The 19,362-nt window shown below is 35.2% G+C and overlaps 1 protein-coding gene across 7 annotated transcripts in view; it reads right to left on the bottom strand.

Moving 5' to 3' along the window:
• The window catches only part of ERC1 (ELKS/RAB6-interacting/CAST family member 1), a 482,353-nt gene that overhangs the window by 202,725 nt on the left and 260,266 nt on the right, over positions 1–19,362 (bottom strand). For all 7 annotated transcript variants that reach the window (XM_039869201.1, XM_039869202.1, XM_039869205.1 and 4 more), the window contains one exon: positions 15,066–15,226. In XM_039869201.1, the coding sequence (XP_039725135.1) occupies positions 15,066–15,226 (161 nt within the window). The remainder of the gene's footprint in view (positions 1–15,065; positions 15,227–19,362) is intronic.

Here is a 19,362-nt window from a genome sequence, read left to right as displayed (position 1 = left end):
ATTTAATCTATTTACAATTAAAATAATTATTGATAGGTATGTAGTTTTCTATTATTTTTTCCTGTTTTCTCTTTTTTTATGTTACGTGTCTTAGCTCCAGTCTTTTGTTTTGTGTTTACCATTAGGTGTATGTAAAAAAGAAAAAGATTTCATATATACACTAGTCCTTTTTCTTCTGAGAACATTTTCATTTGCCTGTGCAAGTTCAATCCTTTACTCTCTCCCCTTTTTATGTTATTGTTATTACAAAAGATCTCTTTGTTCTCTGCATTTGTTTCCAAATTGTAGAATCTATAGTCAAAAAACTGCCTTATCCCTTTGAACCTTCATGTTATAATTGTTTAATGCTCTATCCCAAAACACAATTTCAGTTCCTTGTTTCTGTCTATTATTTTACACCAGTATCGTATCCTTGTATTTTTTTTTTTTTAAGGCGAGGCAACCCTTGGTTGACCACACTGGTTGCAAGGACCTTGTCAGCTTACAATCCTTTATTTTTTATTTTTTTACGCCTACAGCACCTGGTCTTTCTAGGTGGCTCCTATCCAAGTACTAACCAGGCCTGACCCTGCTTGGCTTCTGAGATCAGACAGGATTGGGCTTGTTCAGGGTGGCATGGCCGTAGACATATCTTTTTGTTTCAAGGTGGAAGAGCTCCTTTCAACATTTCTCATAATATAGGTCTTGTGGTGGTAAATTCCCTGTTTGCCTGGAAAAAATTCATTTCTTCTTCATATCTAAAGGATAACTTTGCTGGATACATTATTCTTGGCTGGTGGTCTCTCTTTCAATATTTTGAATATTATATTCTACTCTATTCTAGGTTTCTGATGAAAAATCCAATAATAATCTAATGGGGTTTTCTTTATAGGTTATAGTCTTTTTGTCCCTGGCCACCTTGAAAAATCTTTTTCATTAACTTTTGATAATTTTAATATAACATGTCTTGGAGAAAGTCTTTCTGCAATGAGAAAACTAGACGTTCTGTTGGATTTTGAATCGAGGATCCACCTCTTTCTATAGATTTGAGAAGTTCTCACTGATTATTTTTTGAATAGGCTCTTTGTTTCCTTTTCTTCTTTTCTCCTTCTGATATACCCATTATCCTTATATTGCTCTTTATAATGGAGTCAGATAGATCTTGTGGGTTTCTTTCATTTTTTTTAACTCTCAGTTTGCTCTTCCCTCTTACTACATTATTACTAGATTTCTATCTTCAAGCTCACTAATTCTCTCTTCCATCTGGTATGCCGTGTTTCTCAAGCTAATTCATTATTCATCTCATTAAAAAAAATTTATTTAATTAGTTTCAAGTATACAGTACATTGGTTAGACATCTATATAGTTTGTAAAACGATCCCCCCAATTGCTCCCTCCCTCCTCTGACTCTCCACTTAGCCAATGTATTAATGCTAACTGCATTCCCTATGCCGTGCTCCCCATCCCCATCCATTAGCTACTAACTTGTACTTCTTTAACCCTTCACGCTATTCTCCCAGTCCCCCAAATTCCCCTCCCCTCTGTCCATCACCAAATTGTCCACTGCATTTGTGAGTCTGTTTTGATTAGTTTGTTCTTTTTATTCCTTAGATTCCACATATAAGTGAAATCATATAGTGTTTATCTTTCTCTGTCTCACTTACATACCTTCTAGGTCCATCAAAGCAATATCTTTTTCCAACCTCTTTCTTTTCATATGAAGGGGTCTTGTTTTCTTATCTTTTTAGCCACTCTATCTTTTGGTTGGAGCGTTTAATTCTTTTCAATTTAAGGTACTTACTGACAGGAATACAGTTGTTACCATTCTTTATTCCTGTTCTTAATGCATGTTTTTTTCTTCTTAAACAAGCCTCTACAACATTTCCTGTAATACTGGCTTGGTGGTGATAAATTTCTTTCACTTATTTTTGTCTGAGAAGCTCTTTATCTGTCCTTCAACTCTAAATGATAGCTTTGCTGGATAAATGATTCTTGGTTGTAGATCCTGGGTCTTCATCCTGTCGAATATTTTTTGCCAAGCCCTTCTGTCTTGCATAGTTTCTTTTGAGAAATCAGCTGCTAGTCTTATGGGTGCTCCCTTATAAGAAACTGTTTTCCTCTTGCTGCTTTTAATATTCTTTCTTTCTATTTAACCTTTCGCATTTTAATTATGATGTGTCTTGGTGTAGGCCTCTTTGGATCCCTGATTTTTGGAATTCTCTGAGCTTCCTGGAGTTTTATGTCCATTTCTTTCACCAGATCAAGAAAGTTTTCCATCATTATTTCTTCAAACAGCTGTTCAACATCTTGATTTTCTTCAGTTACTCCGATCAGACAGATTTTAGGACCCTTAATGGTGTCCCATATTCTCCTTAAATTATTTTTAAAGTCTTGGCATCTTACCTCTTGCTGTTCTGATTGTGTGGCCTTGGCTTTCCCATCCTTCAGATAGGGCATTTGATCCTCTTCTTTATTCATTTTGTTTATTACTTTGTTTATTCCATTTAATCTATTTCTCATCTCAGATAATGTGTTCTTCATTTCAGACTGGTTCCCTTTTATAATTTCCATTTTCATTTTTATGTGTTTTATCTCTTTGTTGAAGTTCTCTACACTTCCCAAAAGTTCATTGAGCATCTTTGTAACCAGTGTTTTGAACTCTGCATCTGTTAGATTACTTGACTCCATTATACCTGGATCTCTGTTCTGTTCTCTCATATGGCTTCTGCTTCTTTGTCTTCCCAATTTGGCTATCTTTCCGTGTCTGTTTCTATGTACTAAGCAAGGCTCCTAAGTCTCCCAGTCTTATTAGTGTGGATTTGTGAAGTAGGTGTCCAGTGGCACAGTCTTGAGAGGGGTTCGCCTGCAGGCCAAATTCAGTCCATGCCTCTACCTCTCTGGGGCCACCTGTTAAGATGCAGCAAGCAATCCACAGATGCTGTGCTCACAGTTGCCTCAAAACGCCCCACCAGAAACCGAGGTCAGCTGCCTCCAGTGTGAGTCTAGGCGCTGCTCAGCAAGGAGCACCTGACTCGCTGAGGATAGACCTGGATGTAGTTTGGGTGGGGACACAAGTCAGGGGAGGAGGAGTTTCAACGAATCCTCTGGGTGGAACAACTTCTGTTATCCAGTTAGATGATGTCACAGGCTATGGTGACGGTGTTTCTGCGCACCAGGAGAGGGGAAGGCTCAACAGGGAACAATAGATACTGCCAGCACTTCCATATCAAGCGAGTCTCGCCACAGCCCTCACTCCAACAATGTCTCCCTGTAAGTCCCTGGTGTCCCCTGCACGCAGCCGAATAGGCACTGGTGCTCAGAGCGAGCAGGTCCATCACTGCGAAAATACGCTGGCGGATGTGGCCCCTTTAAGAGGCTTCTACTGCTGCCGCAGCCTCCCTCTCATTTAGCTGCTCAGGATCAGGCAGCCCCGCGTCCTCACCCTGTCCTACCTTCTGCTGTCGCAGGGTGATTTCTTGGATTTCTCCCTAGTTGTATGGCTTGTTCATCCCAGGCGATTTTTCCTTGCTACTGCTCCTTGTTTCCATCACAACTTTGATTTGATCGTCAGAGGGATGAACAGAGCCTCTATCATCTATGTCATTTTTTTTTTTTCTGTCTTCATCTCATTTATTGAATTCTTCAGCTCCAGAATCTCTGTTTGGATTGTGATTATGGTTTCAATCTCTTTGGTAAAGTACTCCTTTTGTTCGTTGATTTTATTTCTGAGCTCACTGAACTGCATTTCTGAATTTTCTTATATCTTGTTGAGTTTTTTGCTAACTGCAAACTTAAACTCTGTCATTTAAATCACAGTCTTCCATGTCTCTGAATTTGGTTTGTAGAATATTTTAATTCTCTTTCAGAGCTGCATTGTTACCCTGAGTATTCATAGTACTCGATGGATTGTTTTTCTGCCTTTGCAGTACTGAACTCTTTAGGTATTATTTTCCTTTTAACAATTCAGCAGTAGATAAGTAGATGAAAGTAGAAGAAAGCTTTTGTTTTCCAGTAGATGTTACTATAGCACAAGTTTTTGTTTTCTTTTACCTGCACCACTGGGACTTCTGGGATGTTGGTGGGGCTGTGTCGCCTTCACTGTGAATGCCCTGAATTTCCCAAGGAGGTGGGGGTCTCCTCTGTGACCAAATTGTCTGTCTTAGAGCACGAAGCTGACGGTAGGAGGTGACTGGCGATGAGCCTCCAGGCCTGTGAGATCCTGGTGCTGCCTCCTGTAACCAGACGCTGCCAGCTATCTGAGGTATCCCAGCTGACTCAACTGGGTTTTGCTTCAGTGGGTGGGGGTGGGCAGTGTAGATGGTAGTGAATTCACTCTCTGTGGCTTTGCTCTTTTCCTAGTAATGGCAGCTGCCAGATCTCGGCTGCCACACCTCTGCATTTCCACTCCATCACTGAGTTTAGTCAGTTTAGTCAGTTTTAGTGTGCACTGGCCACTCAAACCAGAATGCTGCTTCTGTCCCTCTGGCCCTCTAGATTGCTGAATGCCTGTGCTGCAACCCAACACCTCCCATGCTACTGTATCTGCTGGGGCTGTAGCAAGGTCCAGGCTGGGTCTGAGGCTCCCATCTCTATCTTTCTCCCTATCCTGCCTCTCCCCTGCTTGTTCTGATACGCCCACCTTCAGATGTCTCAAGGCATGGATCTTTTGGATGTATTTGTGTATTGAGCAGGGAGTCCTCTGTTGAATTACAGATGTCCAACTTGTAACTTTAAGGGGAGAAACCACGAGTTATTCCTCATTTGGCCATGATGATCGAGACTTGATTTTTTTAGAGTAGTTTTAGGTTTAAAAATAAATTGAGAGGGAGGAACAGGCAATTCCCAAATGCCTTTTTAAATTCATGTGTTTTAAATAAAATTAGAGAAGTATTTTAGCCATTACTTTTTTCAAAATTTAGTTTCCTGCCCCTTTGTTACTCTTTCATCTTTCTGGAGTTCCAGTTACATGTACGTTAATTAGCCCATGTGATATTGTCCAACATGTCACTGAGGACTGTCCATTTTGTAAAAAACCTTTTTCTTCCTGTTCTTCAGGTTGAATAATTTCCATTAATCTGTTTTATCATCAATGTGACCTTTTCCTTTAAGTCTTTGAAGCATATTTATAAGAGTAACATTAAAGGTTTTATCTGTTAAATCCATTAAGACTTCTCTGAGTTGATTTCTACTGTATGCTTTTCTTCACTATAAGTCTTATGTTACTGTCTCTTTGCATATCTGGATATTTTTCTTTTTTTTAAATCCAACACAGGCTATTGTAGATGGTAGATTGTAAAGGCTCTGGATTCTGTTATTTTTTTCTGAAGAGTAATGGTTTTTAGTCTAGTAAGTAAATCATTTAATAGTTTCTTGAATTTATGTAGGCTTTGGATTTATCCTTCGTTAGTGTGATCTGCTAAAAGCTCAGGGTATTTCTCAAACTTCTCTAGCTAGGTGGGACTCATCCTCAAAATTCTATCTCCCCTTTAGACTTTCATGGAGATTTAAGTTTTGTTAGGCTAGGTCTATAGTAGGCTTTATTATAGGTCATGATCCCTACTCCTAAAACAGCTTTTCTGTTATCTCACCAAGATATCTGAAGTTTTAATAACGATTTTCCTACTCTGACTGGGTTAGAACTCCAAATTCCCCAGTACTGCTTTACCTCTAGTACCACAATTCCACTTTCATCTACATAATTAAACCTTGAGTAATGTCGTCTAGTGAATGTGTAGCGCAGTCCTCAGCCAAGAATTCATGGACCTCTGACTCCCAAATTCTTCTCAGTATACTGTTTACATATAAGTTACTTTTCTGATTTACTCAGAGCATTTACAACTACAGAATCAATAGATCTCAGAAGGTCACCTAGTCAAATAATTACATAATTTTTCAAACCAGGGATTTGAAAATCTTTAGAGATTTAGGAAAACTTTTTATTTAAGAATGAAAAAGCTGCAGACCTGAAAAGTTAAATGCAAATTTGATTTTCAGCTGTATCATGGTTTGCAAATATTCAGCTTCACCAATTTCAAAGTACTTTCATTACTTTATCTCATTTGATTCTCATAACCACCTGATAAAGTGGATCTAAGTATTATCCCTATTATATTGGTAAAATAAACTAAGTCAAAATTTAAACACATTCTTTGCCATAAAGAGCTTCTTATAATACTCTTCTATTCAGGAGAAACTTATGATTAAATGGATGGATTACTATATTCTACATCCAAAGCTTCAGGAAAGTTCTACCCATTTACAGGATGAATAACTACCTATATTATATTCTCTGAGGAACACTGAAAAGGAAGGTCCTGAAAGAAAAAGATTAAGGAAAAAAAAAAACATACCCAAAACACCTCTCATATTGATATATTAGATAACAGGTTTTCTTATAATGGGCACTGTAATTAGATTGAGGCATTAGGTTACCTACCTGCAACAGTTAACCTTTTAACTAATTCATATGTATTTAACAGAAGGGATTAGAGTTGACCATATACCTCCAGTAAAGGAAAAAATGAAAAGATAAGAAGTAGGTAGGTCAATAATCTCATTCCTTTCCCTTTGAGAGAAAGATGATGACCTACATTCTCAATTCATCCCTTCACAGGTGAGGATATTCTTGCACATAAACCATATATTGATAGGTAGAGAGAAAGAATTATAAAAGTTGGAAAAGAGAGGTACTTTGGAGGCCTTTATTGGAAAAGCTTAGTTCTTTACTTGCTACTTAGGGATTACTCCAGCCATTTAAGCCTCTTTACAGGAAAAGATCATTAGGGAGCAAAAACTTTTTAAAGAATATGGTTGCTTCTGTTTGGGAGTTACATCTGACCCTAAATGTCTTAAAGGTGGAATGGACTTAGGCTTAAAGAGAGGAGATGGCAAAGAAAATTTAAGGTTATTTATAACTGATTCCAGTTCAGGTCACAAGAAAATAAAAAGATTTGAGAAAAACATTTGTAATACACATGCCTCTACTTGTGAGAAGCTGAGCATCATGGTCGAATTTAGAAGCAGGAAGAGGTAAGGAACTCTAAAAATTATTATATTTAACAAACCCATTTCCATCGCTATCCTATAGCAACTCAGAGCTCCCACTAAACTACTAGTTCTGATGAGGAAAGATGTTAGGAACAGTCACAATCACACATTCTTTAAGGTGAATAGCCTAAGAGAGTTGACTATCAGGACAGAAAAAGAGAAGGCAGAATTAAACAGTTAACCAAAACTAAGAAGGATATCTCCAAGTCCCAATGGAGAGTTGACTCTAGATAATACAAACTTTGTTTTACAATTTTAATTATGACGAGTACTACCAGTGTTATTTGTTTATAGCTAATATAGTACAGGTTATAGTTAAAACAGTAGGATAGCATTATCGTTTTCTTTTTTCAATTTAAGTATAGGGAATTTTTATACTAATTTATGTGATTTCCTACAGAATATTTATTTTTAAAATATTTTTTAAAATTTATTGGGGTAACATTGGTTAATGCAATTATATAATTTTCAGATGTACATTATAATTTGACATCTATATATTCTATTATGTGATTACTACCTAGAGTCCAGTTTCCTTCAGCTACCATATATTAGATCCCCTTTATACACTTCACCCTCCCCGAACCTCCCTATAATTGACCCTCTTTACTCTGTCTACCTCTTCCCTCTTCCTCCACCCACTACCCTCTAGTAATCACTTGTCCATTGTCCATATCCATGAGTCTCTGTCCTGTTCATTTGTTGCTTTTAGGTTTATAGCTAACATATAAGTGATATCATGTGATTTTGAACTTTTTCAGTTTGGCTTATTTCACTTAGCATGATTATCTTGAGATCCATCCAAGTCGTCACAAATGGCAGTATTTCACCTCTTCTTATAGCTAATATTCCATTGTATATATGTACTACAGCTTTTTTAGCCAATCATCTATCGTAGGACACTTCGGTTGCTTCCATGTCCTGGCCACTGTGAATAGGGCTACTATGAACACCAGTGTGCAAACATCTTTTTGGATATGGGTTTTCAAGTCTTTGGGGTAAATACCCAGTAGAGGGATTGCTGGTCATATGGTAGATCAATTCTTAGTTTTTTGAGGAACCTCCATATTACTTTCCATAGTGGCTGTACCAATTTGCAGTCCCACCGGCAGTGTATGAGGGTTCCTTTGTCTCCGCATCCTCTCCAACGTTTGTTATTACTTGCTCTGTTGATTATAGCTATTCTAACAGGTGTGAGATGGTATCTCATTGTGGTTTTAATTTGCATTTCCCTAATAGCTAGCAATGTTGAGCATCTTTTCATATATTTGTTGGCCATTTGTATGTCCTCTAGGGAGAAGTGTCTGTTCAGGTCCTCTGCCCATTTGTTGAATGGATCATTAGTTTGTTGTTGTTGTTGTTATTGAGTCGTATGAGTTCTTTCTATATTTTGGATATTAGGCCCTTATTGGAAGTATTGTTTGCAAATATATTTTCCCATTCAGATGGTTGTCTCTTTACATTGTTGACAATTTCTTTTGCTGAGCAGAAGCTTTTTAGGTTGATGTAGTCCCATTCATTTATTTTTGCTTTTACTTCCCTTGCCTTTGAGGGCAAATTCATAAAATCCTCTTTAAGTACAAGGTCCTTGAGTTTAGTTCCTATGTTTTCTTCTATGCATTTTTATTGATTCCGGTCTTCTATTCAGGTCCTTAGTCCATTTTGAGTTAATTTTGGTGTGTGGTGATAGACAACAGTCTAGTTTCATTCTTTTGCAGGTGGCTTTCCAGTTTTCCCAGCATCATTTATTGAAGAGGCTTTCCTTTCTCCACTGTATGTTTTTGGCTTGTCGAAAATTATTTGCCCATATAAATATGGGTTTATTTCTGGACTCTCCATTCTGTTCCACTGGTCCGTGTGTCTGTTTTTCTGCCTGTACCATGCCATTTTGATTACTGTTGCTTTGTAGTGTAATTTGAAGTTGGGCAGAGTGATGCCTCCAGCCTTGTTCTTTTTTCTCAGGATGGCTTTGGCAGTTAGGGGTCTTTTGTGCTTCCATATAAATCTGGTTATTTTTTTTTTCTATTTCTTTTAAAGATGCCGACAAGATTTTGATGGAGATTGCATTAAATCTGTATAATGCTTTAGGTAATATGGTCATTTTAACTATGTTGATTCTTCCAATCCAAGAACATGGAATATCTTTCCATTTCTTTGTATCTTCTTCAATTTCTTTTAGTAACGTCTTGTAGTTTTCATTATATAGGTCCTAAACATGTTTCATTAAATTTATTCCCAGATATTTTATTCTTTTTGTTGCAATTGCAAAAGAAATTATTTTTTCCACTTCTTTTTCTGAAGCTTCATTATTAGAGTATAGGAATGCTATGGGTTTTTGAACATTGATTTTGCATCCAGAGTCTTTACTGTATTTGCTTATATTTCTAGTAGTTTTCCTGTGGAGTCTTTAGGGTTTTCTATATAGAGAATCCTGTCATCTGCAAATAGTAACAGTTTGGCTTTTTTGTTTGGATGATTTTTATATCTTTCTCTTATCTGATTGCACTTGCTAGGACCTCCAATGTTATACTGAATAACAGTGGCAATACTAGACAGCCTTGCTGTATTCCTGATCTTAGAGGGAAGGTTTTTAGTTTTTCATCATTAAGTATAATTTTGGCTGAAGGTTTGTCATAGATGGACTTTATTATGTTAAGGTACTTTCCTTCTGTACCAATTTTGTTAAGTGTTTTGATCATAAATGTATGCTGTATCTTGCTGAAGGCTTTTTCTTCATCTACTGATATGATCATATGATTCTTATTTTTTAATTTGTTTATGTGGTGCATCACATTAATTGATTTGCATATGTTGAACCATCCCTGTGCCCCTGGGATAAAGCCCACCTGATCGTGGTGTATGATCTTTTAATATTTTGCTATATTCGGTTCGCTAGTATCTTATTTAGGATTTTTGCATCTGTGTTCATGAGAGATATTGGGTCTGTAGTTTTCTTTTTTTGTGTTATCCTGACCATGTTTTGGTATCAGAGTAATACTGGCCTCATAAAATGATTTGAGAAGTATTGCCTCCTCTTCAATTTTTTGGAAGAGTCTGAGGAGAATAGGTATTAAATCTTCTTTGAATGTTTGTTAGAATTCACTGGTGAAGCCATCGCTCTTGGACTTTTACTTTTTGGTAGGTTTTTGATGATTGTTTCAATTTCCATACTGCTGACCGGTCTTTTTAGATTTTCCAGTTCTTCTGGATTCAGTCTGGGAAGGTTGTATTTTTTAAGTACTGGTCCATTTCTTTTAGGTTATTAAATTAGGTGTTATATACTTTTTCATAGTGTTCTTGTATGATACTTTGTATTTCTGTGATGTCAGTCGTAATTTCCCCTCTTTCATCCCTGATTTTGTTTATTTGTTCCTACAGAATATTTAAACCTCGGTATTTTAGGCCACTGTGAAAAATGCTTCCAACTCTACTTAAAGTTCTTTATCATATATCCAAGGACTCAAATAAAGGCATTTGGTGGAAGTATAAATAATTACGGCATTATAAATAGTATACATGCCCTTATTTTGTTACTAGGATATAATTTGCATAACTACTTTCAATTTTGTAGTTAATTTGGAGGACTGTCATATATCTCCAAATGGGATTTTTTTAATGTTAGCAACTCTACAAAAAACTTTAAAGTGAAATACTGCAAGACATTAGTAGATAAAGAAATTTAAAATATATTCTCATTTTAATTATTCAAGGTATAATGGATTGATCACCTAACTATACTATCCCCAAATAGTGTGAACTTATTCAATTAACCATTTTCTATCATCTTCTCCGTTCTAAGTATATTCTATTTTTCTCTCTTAATAGGCAAGCATTATTTAAATGTTAGAAATTAGATTATATTATTGGACTTTTCTTAGGTACATATAAAAATTTATTTTCTGTTTGCGGGTAAGATCTTTCTTTAACCAAAAGGCATCTCAAGAGTACATAATTTAGTTCACAGAGGTTTGGATTTCTCTGCTAACTTTCCTAAAGGGATGCTACTTATCAAACAGCCGTGAATTCTCAAAGAGCTCTTCCACTACCTTAGTCTAACAAATCAGTTCTTAAAGTAATCAAATTCATAGTTTGATTAAAATTTTATTCAAAATGAAAGATTCGTCTTTTAAGTTTTATTTGTAATGTCAATACAGGGTGAGACTGCAGTAAGAGTCTGAATCCTGGGCAGTGGAAAATGAATCAGCTCATCTAGAAATCTTAACAGCGAAGCTCATGACCTGAACTGATATTTAAAATTTCTTACAGTTATTAGAGTTGTTGTTTATTATTTTCCCCCTTTTCTCATTCATCTTTTTTTTGTTAGAGAAAGAGGCTAACACAAAAGTGGAATTAAAAAAAGAAAATGGCTAGCATAAAAAAGAAGAACCAATGTGGGAACTGCCAATAAAAGTATTCTTTTTCTTCAGGGCTAGCTAACCAATTCAAATGTTTCTACTGAATCACTGGCAGGCTACCACAGTTTCACATCTCCTCAAATCCATAACCACCATTTATCTGTAATAGATGTTCAAAAATTATAATCATAGATGCTTGGGATAGAAAAGAACTATTAGGACATTCCTTTTGGTTTGACTAGGTCAGGATTATTCTAGAAAACTAGAGTATTCTAGTTCTTTGCTGAAGAATTTTCTATACAAATGAGCTCACTGCCTTTTCCTCAGGAAAGATTTCTTAGATTCAGAGTCACACACATGCATGTTTTGGTCTCCTACACATTGCATTGCCCTCGTATTTCTTCTACATTTCAAGTTCTCTGGTTCTAATGAACAAGTCCTTTAATTTATTCAATTATCAATAATTAAACACTGTAAACATTTAAAATATGGTGGGTCCTGCCATGATTAAAAAGTGAATACTGTTACTATGGCCAATAGCCACAGGTAGGATACTGCCTCTCTCCTTTCAAATTTTGTTTAAATAATTTTCTGTTTTCTTATAAATCATCACTGGAAAATACTTATACAAGCAAGTAATATACACTATTAAGTGCTTCCTGTGCCAGACACTGTTCTCAATTCTGTATATTAATAATTTCTTATTTTATTGTCATGAAAATTCTACGAGGCAAGAACAATTATTATTGCCATTTTTAAAAAGAGGAGACTGTGGCATAGACAGTTTAAACAACTTGCCAAAGTCATAGAGCTAATAAGCAGCAAAGTCAGAATTCAGACTCAGACTCTTGTATTCTGGGAAATAAATGCTTATTGGTTGCCATAAGTAATTAGAGGCAGATATGCAGAATACTTGGAGGGATTAAACTCCTCACAAATTGACAACAGAATGAAGTAAATTCTGAGCAAAGTTGTAGAAATTTAGACATCCCCAACTCTGGACAGTTGCTTAGCACAACTTGTTCGACATATGAAGAGGAGTCCCGAATATAACAGAAAAATGTCTATTCCCTTGGTCAGCTACATAGTGAAAAGGAACCAAAAGTTCACTGTATCAGAAACCACAATATGTCACTGATAGTGTTTTGTGTATAATTATGCTTAGATTAATTGTAGAGTTTTCAACTGAGGTTTTATGAATCATTATATTTGTATGCGAAACTTTTAAGATTTTAAAAAAATATAGGGGTTTCAATTCACTGTTCTAGATGAAAAGAACGAAATAAGTGTTACTCTTCAAATTTGGCAGAACTATGATCTACAGGGCAACGCAAACAGAGAAGATCTGTTAAGAACCACCACTCTTTCAACAGAGTATTTGGGTAGAGGATTAGGCCTAAAGTGCCGAGATAATTTATTAAAAGGAAGGTATTAACCATTTTACTAAGATTGAAAATGAAAGATAACGAGGGGAAATTTAAGTGCAAATTAAAGCAAGGACTACTTTAAAACTTGGTTGGTATATCTGAATGACACAAAACTTGTGGAAACTTGACTAAGAACATCATGAAGCCACAACAATATATCCTGAGCAATAGAAGAAGGTGATTTAAGAGATATATCTTCTTTCAGAGTCAGGTTTTTATGCTTTACTTCTAGAACTTTTATTTAAAGTTTATTAAATTTCTATACCACTTATATAAATTTCTCTATAAATTTTAATTACTTATCCCATGTCTAATTGTGTAAGTGCGTGACCTTACCAACAAGTTTTGCTGATCATAGTATTTTTTAGAAATGTAATCACCAACCTGGGTTGGCAAGGGAAGTTCATAATAGAGTTTAGTACTGTGGCATGAAAAAAAATATTACACACAATTCCTTTTTCAAGCCAAGTATTCTTAACAAATTATTTCATATCTTTTCAAAGTCTTAATAACATAGGAAAATTCCTATACAAATATACAACTATTTTGAAATAAACAGACATTTGAACTGAGTAGGAAAGATATGACAAGATATTGGTATATAGAGAAAACAAAACTTATATACTGTTGCTTTAGCAGAGTCTGTCTCTGCTTAGGAAAATCTCATATGATACCTTGTTTTACCCAAAATTATATCCTTCCTTCTTCCATTTTCTTAATTACTTTAAGCCCTGATTTAATTTTCTTCTCAATTCTGTTTTCTACCATGTTCTAGGAATGGTGCCAGATCTCTTCAAATCAAATGATTTTATTCTTTATTACCCAAGAAGTTATCTCTATTACTTCATCTCCAAAATATCAAGCTTTGAATTTTATCACCAGTGACAAAAACTTGTCTCACACCTCTGTCACTAACTTGCTCCTAAGAAGCGTATTTGCAAACTTTTTTCTCAGGATGCTACTCAGAACCTTAACTTCCCCATATTCCCTCGGCATATCAGTCTATCGCTGGCTTCAAATATTCATCACTCCTAACAGATCATCTGTAATGCTTTCCAGAAGGGTTAGAATCCCTTAACCTTGCACTATACCCTAATAATCCATAAGCGCAGGTGACACACCAACATGTGCACCCTTAATTCTTGGGTCGTTGTCATGATATCACAAGAATCATGTCTCATGAAAATTCATACTAAAGTATCATGGCAAGATCCTCTGCTACTCTGTAATTATGGTATTCAACATTTATTGATAGTTCAAAGTAGCAGAAGAGGTAATACTAACTTAAAGCACCACCTGGGCTGAGAAAAGTGTTTCCATTAGGTCAGGGAGACTGCGTATTAATGTGGAGAAGAAGGAGCTAATAGAAAGTGAGCAAGGATTATGTGAGAGAAAATTCGAGTGGGATAGCAGAGGAGAGACCAGAGCTTAAAATCTGTGATAGAGAAAGGAAGCTAGCCTCATGAAGGAGAAAGAACATCTCCTCAGAAGACAGAAGACCCCCCCCGCCCATAAAAAAAAAAACTCCACAGATAACAGCTGAGATAAAGGTAAATGAGGGATCCTAGGACAGACGTGGTTTCAGTAAAATGAGAGTACAACAATTAGGTAATGGTGAGGGTTGGGTGCTAGTACTACTGGACTTTCAAAAGAAAAAAAAAAAACTTATTCTTAAGAGAAGGAAATGAGAACTTTTCAAAGTCATAGAGAAGAAAAAGAAGCACCTATTACGTACTAGCAGATGTATACACGCTTCACAACAGATTATTATCTCAGAAAGCCATAAGATGTGGGGCAAGTAGGAAAATAAACGTACAGCAAAATTTTAGTAAAAGTGAAAATTTTATAAAAATTGGTGAGTAAAATGTTAATTGTTAAATATGGGGGATAGGCACATGGGAGTTCATTATTCCATTCTCTCTACTTTTGTGTACCTTTGGAAATGTTTATAATAAAAAATAATTTTAAAAATTGCCTATTCATCATATGACCTCAGGACCAATAGTCAGCTATCTCAATAAGCTTAACAATTTGCCTAAACTTTCACGCAACTGGACACAGATATGTATACTCTACAAAACTTTAAAATTCATTGAAGAAGAGTCAAAAATAATTCTATTTGACCAGGAGAAACACAAGTTAGCATTAAAATTAGGCTAAGTGTGCCAGAGGTAATAAACAGGGCCAGAAGAAGAAAATAATGAGGAAAAGTACTTCTACTAAGCCCATGTGTGAAGAATAAGATTAAAACACTTACTTCATCTCTAGAACTTCTTCTAAGTGTTTCCTTCTCTCTGCCCGAAGATTGGACAGATGAGTTTCCTTTTCTGCCAGAGACTGTTGAGTAGAGGACAGCTTTGCTTTCATGGACTCTAGTTCCTGCTTTACTTTCTCCATGGCCATCAGTAACTCCTCCACCTGTGATAAATATGGAAAAAAAGAAAAGGTGAGCATCTTGATCAATTAAAGTCAGAGACCTGAGCAATGGGCAACTCCTGGGTCCACAAAATTGAATACACACACATACACACATATCAAAAATTCTGTACTCTTTCTGGATTAGACATATATATCAAGAAGATACAGCCGATAATGAAATAAATCTCTGATCATCCCTCTGCTACAATTCTTTTCAGTTTAAGTCAGAAAGAATTTCATTTTCTTTTTGATAAACGCAAGGACATATGAGTTCAAGAAGTTGCCCTTTGCCGTGGGGAATTCCTTTTAAGGAACTGTCTTAATTATTTTAATTAAGTAGTTACTTAATTAGTTTCCTTTATTATTAGGACTCATTTGGAAATGGTACAGAAATTTCCATGGAAACAACAATATAACACAGATAAAAATATAAAGAACAGAATCATAAGAAATATTTATGGAAGGATTTTAAGAAATAAGAGACAAATGACTAATAACAGATTTAGTATAAACATAAATGTTTTTTTCTGTTTACACCATTAAAAAGAATTTATTTTTAAAGAACAGCTAGAATTCAATCAGATAATTTCTTGCTCTAAAGGCAGACAGGTAGTTTTTTCAAGGAATGCAGGAAGAAAAAAATATATAAAATGACCACATAAAGAACAGACAGAATGCTCAAACTAAGAGCAAGATATGTACTTTACAGTCATTTCCACTTACTCTGGGTAGTTCCCAAATTGGAATTATTTAAATGAACATGTTCATTTTAATTCAGAATTAAAAAATATGCCAACAAAAATATCTGTTATTACCAAAAACTAACCTCAGCCAGGTAACCGACCAGGCAACTGCACCAGTCATGAGAGTTTATGTCAGGTTGCTGCTTGCCAAGAAATTATTTTGGTGATGACAGACCTTTTCAGAGGTAGAGGTGAGTGTAGGTATAGACAGGAGATCTGCCGTTCATTGACTCCTACATTAAATTAATTTGTGTGATACTAAAACTGAGAGCAGTGTGGAGACAATACTGAAGTACAACAAATCAGAATTGTTAACAGACCCCTGTAATTTAGTGGCTCATACCTTACCAAAGTCTCCATGTTAACTGGTAACAGCTGTAAAACACCAATAGTAAACAGATACATTTTGGTTTTTGGCACTTGAATTACTTCACTGTGCATCTTTTCAGAAGTGATTAAATTAACGTTCTCAGCTAATAGCATCCTCACAGTCCCAGTTGCGGTGAGAGTATATATTATCATGCAGATCTTCTCAGATACATATTCACATATCTGCAAGCTTTACAGAAACATATATCACTGTCTGTCTTTTTGAAAACTGCCAATAAGGATGATTCTATTTTATCAGTTTAATTCACGTAAAATCTTATCTAAAATTGAACTGAATTAATACACTAACATACATTCTTATGACAAAATCAGTAATGGATAGCATTGTTTATAGAAGATCTTAAAAAGTATAGGATGTGTCCACCTTTTATGGACTTATCTTAAACACATCTCAGCAAGTCTCCCTTCCATCCTGTCTTTCACTACCTTGGGGAAGCAATGGTATCAGTTTCTTATGTAACTCGGAGAGAGATTTTGTACATACACAAGCAAGCATGTATAAATAACCTATTCCTCTCTTTCCTACCCAAAAGGCAGCCAGCCTACTCTATACATACTCAATATCTAAACTTTTTGGTAAACTTTTTATTGAACTACAACATACAGGAAAATATATAAGTAATAAATGTGCAACTTGAAGAATTCTCAAAATGAATACACCTATGTAATCAGCACAGAGACCAATAAACAGAACATTACCAGTACCCCAGAAACCCCTCTCATATCCCTCATATCCCCTTTCCAAATAAAGAGTAACTATTATTCTAATATTCTAGGTTAATTCTGCCTATTTGTTTTAACTTTATACAAATTAAATTACATAGTATATAATTTTAATACAAATTTTTTTCATTCATTGTTATCTCTGTGAGATTCATCCATGTGGCTGGGTATAATTACAGTTCTGTAATTCTCATAACTGCATGGTATTCCACTTTGTAAAGATAGCAAAATTTATTGAAGGCACTTTTGATAAATAAAAGTTTTTAATTTTAATGGAATTTAATGACTTTTTTCCTTTATGTTCATATTTTTCTGTACACTAAATTAAAGTCTACCGCAAGGTCATGCAGATATTCTTTTATTCTTACTTCTAAATTTACGGATTATGTTTTACATGTAGATCTACAATACATAATCATTACAATGTAATGATTAAAATTCATTTTTATCAATATGGATATCTAACTGACTCAGCACTATAAATAGGACTTCAACAGTCATGGTAGAAAAGTACTTTGGGACTATGTGGCAAAAGATCAGAAATTATTTAAAGAGTACTTACAAATTATAAGAAAAATAATTTAACACTGCTTTTATTGCACATAACCAACTTTAAATTTCCTAAATGAGCAATGTGAAATATTACATGCATATAAAAAAGGAATACGTATATATTCCAGAACCAAGAGCAAAACACATTTATTTATTCACCACTTTTGTAAGTCAGTTATCCAAATGTACCCCCAAGGCTCCTGTGATAATTACCATTCTTAATCTGTGTTACTTACTCCTTTGAATTTCTTTATTTTTACCTTCTCTGATGCATATATTTTTACCTTCTCTGCTTAGTTTTATGAATTTATAAATATTGTATAAATGGAATCTTTTATTTCATCCATTGTCTTTTTCATGCATATAAAAAAAAAGAGTCCACCGTATATGTATATTCCAGGACGACAAGGAAAATCACTCAGGAGCTAAAAGCAATGACAACTAACAGCACCAAGTACCACAACACCCAGTTTATGGTTTTCCACTAAACTGAACGGGCCCTTTAGAAAAATGGCTGATTCGGATTTGATTCAAAGATGAACTCTGCACCTCTTATGCCAGAAAGTAGAAACAGGGATCATGACACAGAGACACTGATAACAAAACCAGAAAAACATATCACAAGAAATAAAAAAGAAAACTATAAAGGAATATCTCTTAAGAATAAAGATGCAAAAAATACTAGAAAACAAAACTCAGTGAGATACAAAAACTGGAATTTATCTCAAGAATTCAAGTTAGTTTAACATATAAAAATCAATGTAATAAACCATATTAACAGAACAGATTTGGGTTCTTTTTTTTTTTTTTTGGTCTTTTTGAAAAAAGTAATCCATAGGTAAGGCTGTGAACTTCACGTAACATCACAGAAAGAGAAGTTGTGTGTGTCTCATTTTCAGCAATAGCATTGATTAGTGGTCCAGATGGCAAGAGCCTGATTTTTTCATTATAAATTTCTCAATCTTTTACCAAATTCTCTTTTCATTTCAATAATAACCAGTGAGGTTAAACATGTTTCATTTGTTTAGGGGCCATTTTTGCTGCTTCTTCCTTGAAACTCTCAACCAAATCTCTTAACACCCCGCCACCCTTCCCCCACCCCTCCCGCCAGCCAAAGCTTGTTTTTCTTATTCTTGTTGATTGGGAGGAGTTTTAAACATATAAATGAACACATATTCTAGATACCAACCTTTCATCTATTACACGTGTAGCAAATATGTTCTCTCAGTTTGTGGCTTATGTATTCCTTTCATTATGATACTTTTGATGATTAGAAATACCTTAATATAATCAAACTTATTAAACATTTATTTTAGGATTTATGACTTTTACATCCTGTTTAAGAAATCCTTTCCTCTATCCAAGGCCATATGATATTTTCCACCTTTATACTGCTTTCAATAGTAGACTGAATTAGTGTTTCCAATTATTCATTCTTCTATAAAAAATAGTATATATCCATATCACTGCCATGACCTCTTGATGGGCAGAGTACATTTCTTTGACCCTAGATTTTGACTTGGCTATGTCACTTGCTTTGGGCAATGGGATGTTAGCAGACTGGATACAATATGTGTGATTAGGTTGCACTTCCATCATTGCCAAGAGAACAATTTACTGAGTAGCTGTTGCCTTTCATTTGGGTTCTAGAATGAGCCATATAAATGAAGCACAGCCACCTGAGTCAGCAAATAAAGTAGAGCCAACCATGCTCAGCCATGTGACTGA

Source organism: Pteropus medius, unplaced genomic scaffold (genome assembly GCF_902729225.1).
Source record: "Pteropus medius unplaced genomic scaffold, Ma_sr-lr_union100, whole genome shotgun sequence".
Taxonomy (NCBI): domain Eukaryota; kingdom Metazoa; phylum Chordata; class Mammalia; order Chiroptera; family Pteropodidae; genus Pteropus; species Pteropus medius.
This window is presented reverse-complemented; position numbering and strand designations above follow the sequence as displayed.